Raw genomic sequence first — 12,722 nt, forward strand, 5'->3', positions numbered from 1 at the left:
TCTCTTTTGTGGCTGTGGTGGTGGTGTTAACAGGCTCCTCACAGAGAGCTCCCATCCTTCCCTCCTCCCAGCATTCACTGCAGCCGAGCCAACAGAGATGGAGACAGCTGCAGCAGCGCCGGCATACAGTAAGACCAATTATGCTGACGCGGCTCCTGAGTCCCCCCATCCTCCTTCCCCCGTAGCTGTGTCCTCTCTTCCAGCTCCAGCTAGTTCTGGCCCACAGCACAGTGGCAGGCAGTATATAATTAGTCAGTCTGACTCATTATAAATGCCACTGGCTGTGGGCCCCAGTGCAATGCACCAGCTGCACTGACGCTATTTCCGCCACTGGCTGTGCAGGTCTCCGGGAACATGGCCCATGGTTCTGAGGATTCCTCTATTGCGCGTGTGCAAATCTCCTGGAAAATGGCGGCTTGACTGTTTTTCTGGTGATTTATGCATCGCCGACACTGGACTCTGGAAAGTTAAGTATAATGCATGGCAGCAGGGTGTCCAGTGTGGGCAACTGTAGGCACTGCAAACCCTATGCCCACTACAGATACGTCACTGGTTTCATGGTATCTTTGTGTTTATTTCAGTTTTTTTACAGGTGCGCTCAATAGATTATAGGGCATACTGGAGCTTGTAGTTCCATGTGCCACCATACAATTGAGTTTGCGCACATCTCTGAATCAGACCCATAGTGAACTGAACGGCTCCACAAATTTGTAGCAGCTTTTGTTACACTAATAAGTGCTAATCGACTTTCACACATTGAAGTTGCCAGCACGTTGTGCTGAAGGATGTCTCATACTGCTAATAAGCACAGTATAAGCTGGCAAATCCTACAGATTGTAGTAAAGCTGAATTTTATTATTGCAGGATTGCTACTAAATAATACGTCTGGAATATTGGGAAATACTACAGACTATTTTAAGATGGATATAACCCTATGAGCTATTGCTCCTAAAATGTTTGGAATGTGAATGATACAAATGTATTCACCATTAATCCTACTAATTGTATTCAACACAGGATGCTTTACTAATGACTATAACAACTTTCAATGTCAATTATTTTCTGGATGGCTCAGCCAGCATAAAATTCACAAAATTCAACCCTATTACATTCCCCCCCACAGAGTCATATCACAGGCTGTGGACTAGATGTAAATATATATTGTTGTGTTTTAATGTTAAATTGTCATAATTGTTTGTGGATTTTTAGACAGCGTATCTTCTTATTTAAATCAGTTTACTTGTGACTATTGAGAGAGTTCAGCGACTCAGTGTAGACAGCAACATATATCTTTCACACTTTTTTAGTTTTAGATTGTAAATTAATACACAGTAGCATGCCGTTTGTTGTTATTGTGTTACATTTCTTATAGCATGTAATTGTTTTCTTCTTGGGGGAAGGTGTATTTTTTTCACAAGCTTACTTCCTTTATATAATTCAACCCAAAGCTTTAAAGACTACTAAGTGACATTATGACAGGGAAACCCTACTGCTGGTAGGGGATGCGGTCAAGATCCCGCCAGACGGAATCCCGGCGGTCGAAATACCGACACCGGAATTCCGACTGGCACAGTCCAGACATATTCTCCCTCCGTGGGTGTCCACGACACCCATAGAGGGAGAATAAATGAGTGTGCCGAGCGTAGCTAGACACCGTGCCCGCAGCGTGGCGAGCGCAGCGAGTCCTCAAGGGGCTGTGTTCCGCTTGCCACCCCTGCTGGGATTGTGCTGGTCGGGAAACCGGTGTCCGTATTTTGACCGCCGGGATCCCGTCCAGCGGGATTTCGTACTGATCCCGCTGGTAGTGGCTGTTTCACGGGGATCCCACACTCTCAGGCGTAGAGCATCTTTGGGAGGCCAGATGCCATTTTCTATTTCAGTCATCTTTTTCAGCTTTGTTTAATGCTTGCAAGGTCTATGCTAATGATCATTCAGTATAGTAGCCAGGGGAAGGGGGGTACAGAGGGAACGACCGCTCCCGAAGAATAAGCCTATGCTGGTCCCAGCAGTGCCCTGATTCCGAGTTCCAGCAGGTGATGTAATGATGTTGGAATGCTACCAGTCAAAGACTGGAAGAGCCGAGAACATCAGCACTGCAGAGGTACAGTAGGTTAATGTGTGTGAGTGAGGCGGAGGGGGTGGGTGTTGAGGGCACAACTGAGGACATTTATTCGGGGTACAGAACATAAAACAGATCAAACTGGTGAGGTGGGGAGAGCACAATAAAGGATATACAGCTGAAGGGAGTGCAATACAGCTGGGGGGCACAAAACATGACACAGAGGTGAGCAGGGGGACTGCCAGTACTGAAGGGGGACTGACCGTAGGAAGGAGGACTGACAGTACTGAAATCCCAGGCACGGACAGAGAGGATGACCTTCCCAGTAGCAGAGCTAGCTAGTGGTGGTGCCTGCAGCCGGTGGATTTATAATGGGTCAAACTGACTCAGCCCATGCGCTCCATGGGCTGTGATTAACAGGAAGGTAGATGGAAAAGTTGCAGGGAGGGACCTCACCACCCGTCATCTGTGCTTGGCTTCTCTTTTCTGTCTCCTGAGTGTACAGGATGATGTCTTGATCTTTGCAGGGTATATAGGTGGAGCCACTCTGGCGTGGGCCCAGGTTCCGGACCAGGCCTCAGCAGTAAGTACACCTCTGTGTGCAGCCACCTCAAAGCTGTCATCCACTGCCTGTTCCTGTCTGTGACTGCCTGTCACCCTCTGCCTTCCATTGTCACCCACTGCTTCTCACTGTCACCCACTGCCTTCCCCAGTCACCCACTGCCTCTCCTTGTCACCCTCTGCCTCTCCCTGTCACCCTCTACCTTCCCTTGTCATCCAGTACATCACCCTGTCACTCACTACCTCTCCCTGTCACTCGCTGCCTTCACCTGTAACCGACTGCCTCTACCTGTCACCCTCTGCCTTCCCTGTCACCCACTGCCTCACCCTGTCACCCTCTGTCTCCTCAGTCACTCACTGCCTCTCCCCATCACCCACCATCTCCCTTGTCATCCTCTGCCTCCCCATCACCCACTATCTCCCTGTCACCCTCTGCCTTCCCTTATTACCCACTGCCTCACCCATTCACCCACTGCTTCTCCCTGTCATCCATTGCCTCTCCCTGTCACCCTCTTCCTCTCCCTGTCACCCTCTGCTCTCTCCTGTCACCCACTGCCTTAACCTGTCTCCCTCTGTCTCCGCAGTCACTCACTGCTTCTTCCCAACACCCACTATCTCATCACCCTCTGCCTCCTCAGTCAACCACTGCATCTCTCTATCACCCACTATCCCCCTGTCACCCTCTGTTTTCCCCTGTTACCCAATGCTCCTCCCTGTCATCCTCTGCCTTCCCCATCTAACACTATCAACATTACCCTCTGTCTTGCCAATCACCCACTGCCTCTCCCCATCACTCACTATATCCCTGTCACATTCTGCCTTTCCCTATCACACACTGCCTCTCCCTGTCACCCCTGCCTTATCCCATCACCCACTGTCTCCATTACTCTTAGTCTTCCTAGTTACACACTGCCTCTCCACACCTATCTCCATGTCACACTCTGCCTTCCCTTGTCACACACTGCCTCTCCCTGTCAACCCGTGCCTTCCCCCATCACCCACTATCTCCATTACCCTCTGTCTCCCCCAGTCACCCACTGCCTCTTTCCATCATTCACTATCTTTGTCAGCTTTTGCCTTTCAAGTCATCAAATGCCTCTCCCCATCACCCACTGTCTTCCTGTCACAGCCTACAATCTCATTATCTATTGATGGCACTACTATCTCCTCTAGCCTCCAAGTGTGCTGTCTTGGAGTAATCCTTGACTCCTCCCTCTCCTTCAAACCACACATTCAGCACCTCTTGCAAACCTGCCGTTTTCATCTAAAAAATATTTCCAGGATCAGACCCTTTCTGACCCAGGATGCTACAAAGACTCTTATCCACTCACTGGTCATCTCCAGACTGGATTACTGTAATCTCTTCCTGACTGGCATTCCTGACAAATACCTCTCTCCACTCCAATCTATCCTCAATGCTGCTGCCTGGCTCATTTTCCTCACCAAATGCACTATGTCCACCTCCCCTTCCCTTTCAGAATCCATTTCTAGCTTCTCACACTCACTTACAAAGCCCTCACCCGCTCCTCTCCCATCTACATCTCTGACCCGCCCTCTTCGCTCTGCTAATGCACGCCGACTCTCCTGCCTAATGATTACTTCCTCCCACTCCTACCTCCAAGATTTTTCATGTGCTGCTCCATTTCTCTGGAATTCCCTACCTCTCCCCCTCAGACTCTCCACCTCTCTACAAAACTTCAAACGGGCTTTCAAGACCCACTTCTTCACCAAACCCAGCCAAATCTCATCCTAACCCTCTGTTCCACGCTCTCTATGTACCCCGTCTGTGTCACCCCTGTCTGTCTACCCCTCCCCTTTAGAATGTAAGCTCTCACGAGTAGGGCCCTCTTCCCCATGTGCTTATTCTTTTTCTTACTTTAATAATCTTCAACTGCACCAACTCCAGCAGTCTTCTGCCACCTGATACTTATTCCAGTGTTATCTGCTGATGTAGCTATGTTTAGTTACCCTGTACTTGTCCTATACTGTCATCAACTGTAAGTTGCTGTTTTCCTGTTTTGATTATTTGTTTAGGTACTCTGTAATTGGGCGCTGCGGAACCCTTGTGACGCCATATAAATAAAGGATAATAATAATAATAATATTAATAATAATAATAATATACATTTTTTGGTACAAATGTTTAGTAAAAATGTGCATATTTTGTGCTATGCAGCCAGGAACTCGTCCTTCTCAGCATTCTCTTTGCTGTGTACATATTACTTTGCTAAGAATTATGAAATGTACTGTTTCCACCACCTCCAATGTGTTACTGGTTACTCTTTATATTTACACCACCCTCACAAGCTGATCTTTCTCTACCTTCTGTCTCATCTCTGTACACTGTCCATCTACCACACAAGTCCCTTGTCATGTCTGAACATTTGCCATTTATTCTATAACATCCAGTGGCAAACGCAGGATTTGCATGGGGGGGTTTCCAGAACTGGACGGAGCCAATCACGGGGGTGGGGACTGAGGTGACCCAGTATATGCTGGGTCCGTAAAACTAGAGTGTCTGTGTGTGTGTGTGTGTGTGTGTGTGTGTGTGTGTGTGTGTGTGTGTGTGTGTGTGTGTATATATATATGTATATATATATATATATATATATATATATACACACACATATATATATATATATATATATATATACATACACACATACATATACACATATACATAGCATATTAAACATACATACATACATATATATATATATATATATATATGTACACACACATACAGTACACATATATATACACATGTATATATATATCATGTGTGTGTGTGTGTGTGTGTGTGTGTGTGTGTGTGTGTGTGTGTGTGTGTGTGTGTGTGTTTATATGTATGTATGTATGTATGTATATACATGTGTATATATGTATGCACATGGATATATATGTACTATAATTAAAATAAAGTAAACTTTCATTGCACTTACAAGTGCCACCAGGAAGACAGCAGGCTGCAGAGGATGCTAGACAGCCATTAATAATACTCATGCAGCTTAAAAAAAATTTTTTTTTTCTTTTTAATAGTGGAGGGGGGTTTCTGGGTGCTCGGAAACCCCCCTGGGTGCACCACTGAACATCCACACATTTATTATGCTACAAAGTTGTACCCACATACTTGTTATTATGCTTACTGTTTAATGTATGTCCTGTATGCCACACAATGATGATGTTGATAGTGGCACCACTGAACATATCCTGCAGAATTTAGGAGAGTCCATGATTTGCCTGTCCATCATCCCGTGTACAATGTAAAATCTCTGCATGTCGCAATCTTTATTCATGCATATGACATCACAATGGTAATTTGCAGGACACTTGCCCTGTACCTTTGTGCTGTGAATAACACCTTTTATCATGGCATTAAGACACACAAGAAATTTTAAATTCCAGACACATAGCATGCAAGTGCAATGTTCAGTTCTCACTGTAGATGTCAGTCACGAGCTTTCCAAATCTGTAGCTGTGGCTTTGCACTGAGTTGTGAAACATTATTTATATACAAACACCGGTTGCCATCCAGCTCTCATTGTTAGACCACAGGGAGGGGCAAAAGAAAATCAGAAGCTGAGCACTTAGGACAGCAAACTGTATGATCTAATTGAATGCAAGTAAAAATCATTTTCTTCTACAGTACTCAAGCATTTAAATGTTTTGGAACTGCAATTCATTTAACTTTAACAATCCAACATGCGATAATTCCACATCTGAATATATAAGCGAACTCAAGAGAATAGGGGAAATTAAATCTTTGAAAACTGAATCTTAGAAGCAGAACTGCAAACTTCTATCAAATTTTCATCATGACAGACTTTTTACGCTGCCCGAGTTGCAATATGACATTTAGATCTTCTTTGTTACTGGAAAAGCACAGAGAGAAATTCTGTATTGGTGGGGACATTGGAAGAGTGAGAGAAACACAGACCCCTCAGGAAATGGTAACTGTCTCGGTTTTGATGTTTTTTTGTTAGTTGTTCTTTTATTGATTTGGCTTTGCCTTACTAGGATTCCTATACATGGCAAATGATCTGTCTTGTCCCAGTGTTATTAACTGTACGTTTTGTATTTTATATCTGTAAATTAGTTTAAGTGATTAGTGTAGAATTTTTGTGGGATTTGTACCAATCACATTTGAAAATGCACATATACAGTACTTCATCATTCTGAAAAATTAGCAATAATCCTACTGTCACTTAGAACAAATTAAATATATAACTTTTGTTTTCTTTCTATATGCATTATTTACAATTTTATGTAAAAAGTTATTTATTCTATAACCAAGTCTTATTTATTATATAAAATGTATTATTGTTGATAATCAATCTAATACATCCTTTTTGGTGGAGATGAAAACTTTTGTTTATTGAATATAGAAATCAGATCAACCTTGTTGACACTTTTTACTGTGCAATGTTATAAAATATCTCACAACTCTACCCAGGCGCTAGTTCCAGACATGGCTACCACTCTGCTACTGTGTCTCTTTTTTAGCTCTGTTTTTAGAGGAGTAAAATACAGTACCTGTAATCAGCAGGAATCTAATACCCCTTTTAGACTGCCAGCAACAACCCGTGTTATTGCACGTGAACATGCAGCAACCTGGATTGCGGTGCAGTTTGAACGGGGCCAGTTGAAATAACCCAGGTCGAGCGACCTAGTATTTCAACTAAGCCAGGTTGGGCCGCCAGTCTGAAAGGGGTCTCATTGTCAAAATGGGGTTGAGGTAGAAAAATGCGCTGTATAGACTTTAGCTGGCCTAGGGGTGGTCACAGGGCTCCCCTGTTGAGCCCAAAAATAGAAATGGATATATGCAATACAGAAAGAGGACTACTCCTGATTGGCGCTTGTCAGATAACACCCACATAAAACATTATGATTGAGCCATGATTGGTAGGAAATAAGGCATGTGTCTAGTGTTATGTAAAAACAATCTCTGTTTTAATTTAAACAAACACTTAAAATCAAAACACATATAAAATGGAAGTAGATAACACAGAGAATCCTACCAAGATGGTGGCCGGAGCCGCAGGTGTTATATGCAAGGTATACCCGGGAAAGATACCCTGCATAAGGCTCCGGAAGGCGAGATTTTCCCTGTGGTATAAACTGAGTCCAAAAACGTCCTTGGAAGTCCAGAGCACTGGTAGGCAGACACCAACGCGTTTCGGGACATCAAAGTCCCTTTTTCAAGTACTACCTTGAAAAAGGGACTTTGATGTCCCGAAACGCGTTGGTGTCTGCCTACCAGTGCTCTGGACTTCCAAGGACGTTTTTGGACTCAGTTTATACCACAGGGAAAATCTCGCCTTCCGGAGCCTTATGCAGGGTATCTTTCCCGGGTATACCTTGCATATAACACCTGCGGCTCCGGCCACCATCTTGGTAGGATTCTCTGTGTTATCTACTTCCATTTTATATGTGTTTTGATTTTAAGTGTTTGTTTAAATTAAAACAGAGATTGTTTTTACATAACACTAGACACATGCCTTATTTCCTACCAATCATGGCTCAATCATAATGTTTTATGTGGGTGTTATCTGACAAGCGCCAATCAGGAGTAGTCCTCTTTCTGTATTGAAAGGGGTCTCAGCCCGGTCGCACCCGAGAAGGACCGGTGTACAAAATCCGGGTGCGTCCGGGCAGTGCGGTCTGAGAGGGGTATTAATGAGCTTTCTTATACACCTTTTCATGCATCTAAATCCTGGGTTTTTGAACGTGAACGTGAACGCGCATCAACCCGGGATTTCTGTATGCGTGAAAGCAAACCATGAGAAAGAAGGGCGCTAAATAATACTATATTTTTACGATAAAAGTCATTTTTAATGTAATATTAAGATACAAAATTTGAGATTGCATTAAAAACACATAAGAACATAGTAAAGCTGCAGCAAATGATAAAGTGCCTATAGAGGAGTGGTGTTTGAAAGTGTTCCAAGCAGGGTAAATGACTGTTTCAAAAAGCAAGCTTGTTTAGACTTGCTAGTTCATTCATCCAGTTTAAATATATATTACTGGCTCTGTGGTCCAGAAATTAGGCCCTAATTGGCAGTAGTTTCAGATGGCAATAGGATCCAGCACACTATTTTATGGTGTCCTTTGTCCACAGTCGGTTCCCTTGAGTTGTATTTTTTGAGTAAAAAGCCGATTGGCTCACAGTCCAAAAAGTTGGAGGAGCGCCTTCCAAAGTAACCCCCAGTTGGGCACCAATCTCCTGCAGATGGGCACAGGTACTGATGCGTTTTGCTGCTCAAGGCAGCTTTATCAAAGGTCCTTTGTACGCAAGAAAAATGAGGAAATCTAGGAATAAAATAAATGCCACATATGCGCGGTTTTATTCACTAATAATATTGAATAATAATTCAATAAGTGAATAATAATTACAAAAAATGCTTTACTGTCATTTCAAATAGAATGTAGGCTTTTTTACTGCTTTCACTGTCTGTTAATATCCATTGTCATTTTATGACTGAGTTCCTTCCCAGTTGCATAGTGCTATGGAGTACTCTGGTGCTATATAAATAAATGTCCATAATAGTAACAATGACACATTCATGTCACAGCTGTCTGATTGTGACTGATGACATTGCTACTCTACAATTCTGCCTACTGTATGTCATTTTTAGTCAGAGATTTTCAAATGACTACTCATATATATGGTAATGAATTTCCCATGAACTATACACTGTACATTTGCAAGGATCTCATTTTAGTCTGCAGGCAGCACTACAGGATGTGCTGGCATAATATAAATAAATGTTAATAAATTAAATACATTTGTACTTCATCTTGCCATTTCATTAATCAAGAACATCAGGATGTAAGAGGAAATGAATGATCCAATAACCATATTTTATTGAGCGCTGCGTACATTTGTTAATGTTTAATTGGAGAACATGCCAGATCATCAACATAGCTTTGAATGCACCACAAGAAGGGAGATTAATCTCCAGGGAGAATATAAACTACAAACAAGAATGGTATTATAAAAGTTACTATCTATGTATGTATGTATGTATGTATGTATGTATCTATCTATCTATCTATCTATCTATCTAGATAGATAGATAGCTATAGATATATATTAAATTAATAACATACTAAGTAAAATTAATGTTTTAAAATATATTGTCATATTATAAGAGATGCATTTGTGGTTCTCTTTAAGCACCTAACTGACAATTTTTCCGTTCAAAACCATTGGGGGATATTCAATTGTTTGAAAAGTCGGTTGGGTGTCTGTTATTTCCTGTCTATTAGATAAGAAAAATCAGACACCCAACTGACTTTTCAAACAATTGAATACCCCCCATATAGTTTTTATTTACTTTTTAGTTTTTATGTAATATAGTTTAAAAAGTATTTTTTTTAAATATTAAAATATTATATTGTGCAGAACGGATCTCTTCGTCAAAAACTGGGAGATACAGTGCGGTGGCACAGTCACATGTGGTCTGGCCATGCCAGTTAAGTGGTTAATATAATATTTATTGGTAGGATTTCCTATATTATAAGTTGGCATATCGGTATATTTACATTAAATATATTTATAACACCACTGAAATAAGATTGTGGGACCTCATTCAAAATTCGACGTAAAAATTGCAGATTATATTCCCCCATAAATGACTCTTTTTTTAAGTGCTCAGGTACACCAATTGGCAATGCATTGTTGTTGCCATGGCGATTTGGACACATTTGAAACTTATGGGATACTCATACCACAGAGGAGGGAATGGGGGTTGGAGGTAGCATGTTGACATAGGGAAAGTGCAGTAAGAATGACATGACATGCATCCCAAGATGGTAACCTAACAGGTGCAAATGTGCCTGTTTGGAGGGGTATGACTTGCAGGTGCTTGACCCTTTGTTCAAGTAGCAAACTGATGATGATGACAGCTGCTGTCCACTACTGAATTGCCAAATGCATCTACACATCCAGTTCTGCTAATATATTATACGCGCTCTAACAGCTGGATAACAGTGACTGACCACTCGTTTGTAATACATAAAACATGATTCCTGCTGTGTTTGGGAAGGGGACGGCTGCTGATATATTTATTAGTATGGGGTTAAAATTTTGTATTTGCATCGTGTTCACTTTGATTTTAACACTCTCCATGCAACTAAGGTACTTTTTATCTACACTATACAGCCATTTACTGTAATGTGTGTATAGATTCTGTTTTCCTTACCTTATATTCCTGATGCCTTTCCTTTTTCTGTTAATGTTAATTATTAGAATGCAAGTCTTTTTAAGACCACTAAATGAGCCCGTCTAAGCCAAATATGGCATGTAAGAGATGACTATATGGCTGGTAATGATAAAAGAGACCATAGAATGTCCAAAATCTTATATCATATATTCTACTTATCGTGGGCCTGATTCATTGATGGCTTGTAAGTAGCTTTGACTTTCTATCTGATTTGAAGGCGGAACATGCAGTAGACATCACAGTAGAAGAGATGCCTCCTGCATGTAGCAGTGATCCCAGCACTGTGACCAATGTTGCAAGCTGGGATCCACAATGTTTCACACAGACGGCCAGCTGAGAAAGCCGGCCAAGGCAAGCGTGGGCAGTGTGGCCAGGAAGTCTGTGTGGTGAAACGTAGACCCTTGGTTCTCTCTTCCCATAAAATGGGAGTGACACCCAAACCTTGTGCAGCCACAGATTCCCGATAATCAGGAATATGCGTGTTGTCGAACTCTGAATCAGGCGCAGTATCTACTAAAGTCTACAAATCACTCCTTGTACTGCAAAAAATAAGAATTTACTCACCGGTAATTCTATTTCTCATAGTCCGTAGTGGATGCTGGGGACTCCGTAAGGACCATGGGGATTAGCGGCTCCGCAGGAGACTGGGCACAACTACAAAGAAAGCTTTTAGACTACTGGTGTGCACTGGCTCCTCCCACTAAGACCCTCCTCCAGACCTCAGTTAGGATACTGTGCCCGGAAGAGCTGACACAATTAGGAAGGATTTTGAATCCCGGGTAAGACTCATACCAGCCACACCAATCACACCGTATAACTCGTGATACAATACCCAGTTAACAGCATGATAACAACTGAGCCTCTCAACAGATAGCTCAACAATAACCCTTTAGTTAAGCAATAACTATATACAAGTATTGCAGACAATCCGCACTTGGGATGGGCGCCCAGCATCCACTACGGACTATGAGAAATAGAATTACCGGTGAGTAAATTCTTATTTTCTCTAACGTCCTAAGTGGATGCTGGGGACTCCGTAAGGATTATGGGGATTATACCAAAGCTCCCAAACGGGTGGGAGAGTGCGGATGACTCTGCAGCACCGAATGAGAGAACTCAAGGTCCTCCTCAGCCAGGGTATCAAATTTGTAGAATTTAGCAAACGTGTTTGCCCCTGACCAAGTAGCAGCTCGGCAAAGTTGAAGAGCCGAGACCCCTCGGGCAGCCGCCCAAGAAGAGCCCACTTTCCTTGTGGAATGGGCTTTTACTGATTTAGGATGCGGCAATCCAGCCGCAGAATGTGCAAGCTGAATCGTACTACAGATCCAGCGAGCAATAGTCTGCTTAGAAGCAGGTGCACCCAACTTGTTGGGCGCATACAGGATAAAAAGCGAGTCAGTTTTCCTGACTCCAGCTGTCCTGGAAACATAAATTTTTAGGGCCCTGACTACATCCAACAACTTGGAAGCCTCCAAGTCATTCGTAGCCGCAGGCACCAGAATAGGTTGGTTCAGATGAAAAGCTGATACCACTTGGGGGAGAAACTGGGGACGAGTCCTCAATTCTGCCCTATCCATATGGAAAATCAGATAAGGGCTTTTACATGACAAAGCCGCCAATTCTGAAACCCGCGTGGCCGAAGCCAAGGCCAACAACATGACCACTTTCCACGTGAGATATTTTAAATCCACGGTTTTCAGTGGCTCAAACCAATGTGACTTTAGGAAATCCAACACCACGTTGAGATCCCAAGGTGCCACTAGAGGCACAAAAGGGGGCTGAATATGTAGCACTCCCTTAACAAAAGTCTGAACTTCAGGTAGTGAAGCCAATTCTCTCTGGAAGAAAATCGATAGAGCCGAAATCTGGACCTTAAT

The 12,722-nt window shown here is 42.8% G+C and overlaps 1 protein-coding gene across 1 annotated transcript in view; it reads left to right on the forward strand.

Moving 5' to 3' along the window:
• The first annotated feature begins 6,181 nt into the window (after nt 1-6,181).
• The window catches only part of LOC134905218 (coiled-coil domain-containing protein 17-like), a 122,930-nt gene continuing 116,389 nt past the window's right edge, over nt 6,182-12,722 (forward strand). Inside the window, exon 1 of the mRNA XM_063914614.1 lies at nt 6,182-6,570. Coding sequence (XP_063770684.1) covers nt 6,436-6,570 — 135 coding nt within the window. The 5' untranslated portion in view covers nt 6,182-6,435. The remainder of the gene's footprint in view (nt 6,571-12,722) is intronic.

This window comes from Pseudophryne corroboree, chromosome 1, assembly GCF_028390025.1.
Source record: "Pseudophryne corroboree isolate aPseCor3 chromosome 1, aPseCor3.hap2, whole genome shotgun sequence".
NCBI classification, from domain to species: domain Eukaryota; kingdom Metazoa; phylum Chordata; class Amphibia; order Anura; family Myobatrachidae; genus Pseudophryne; species Pseudophryne corroboree.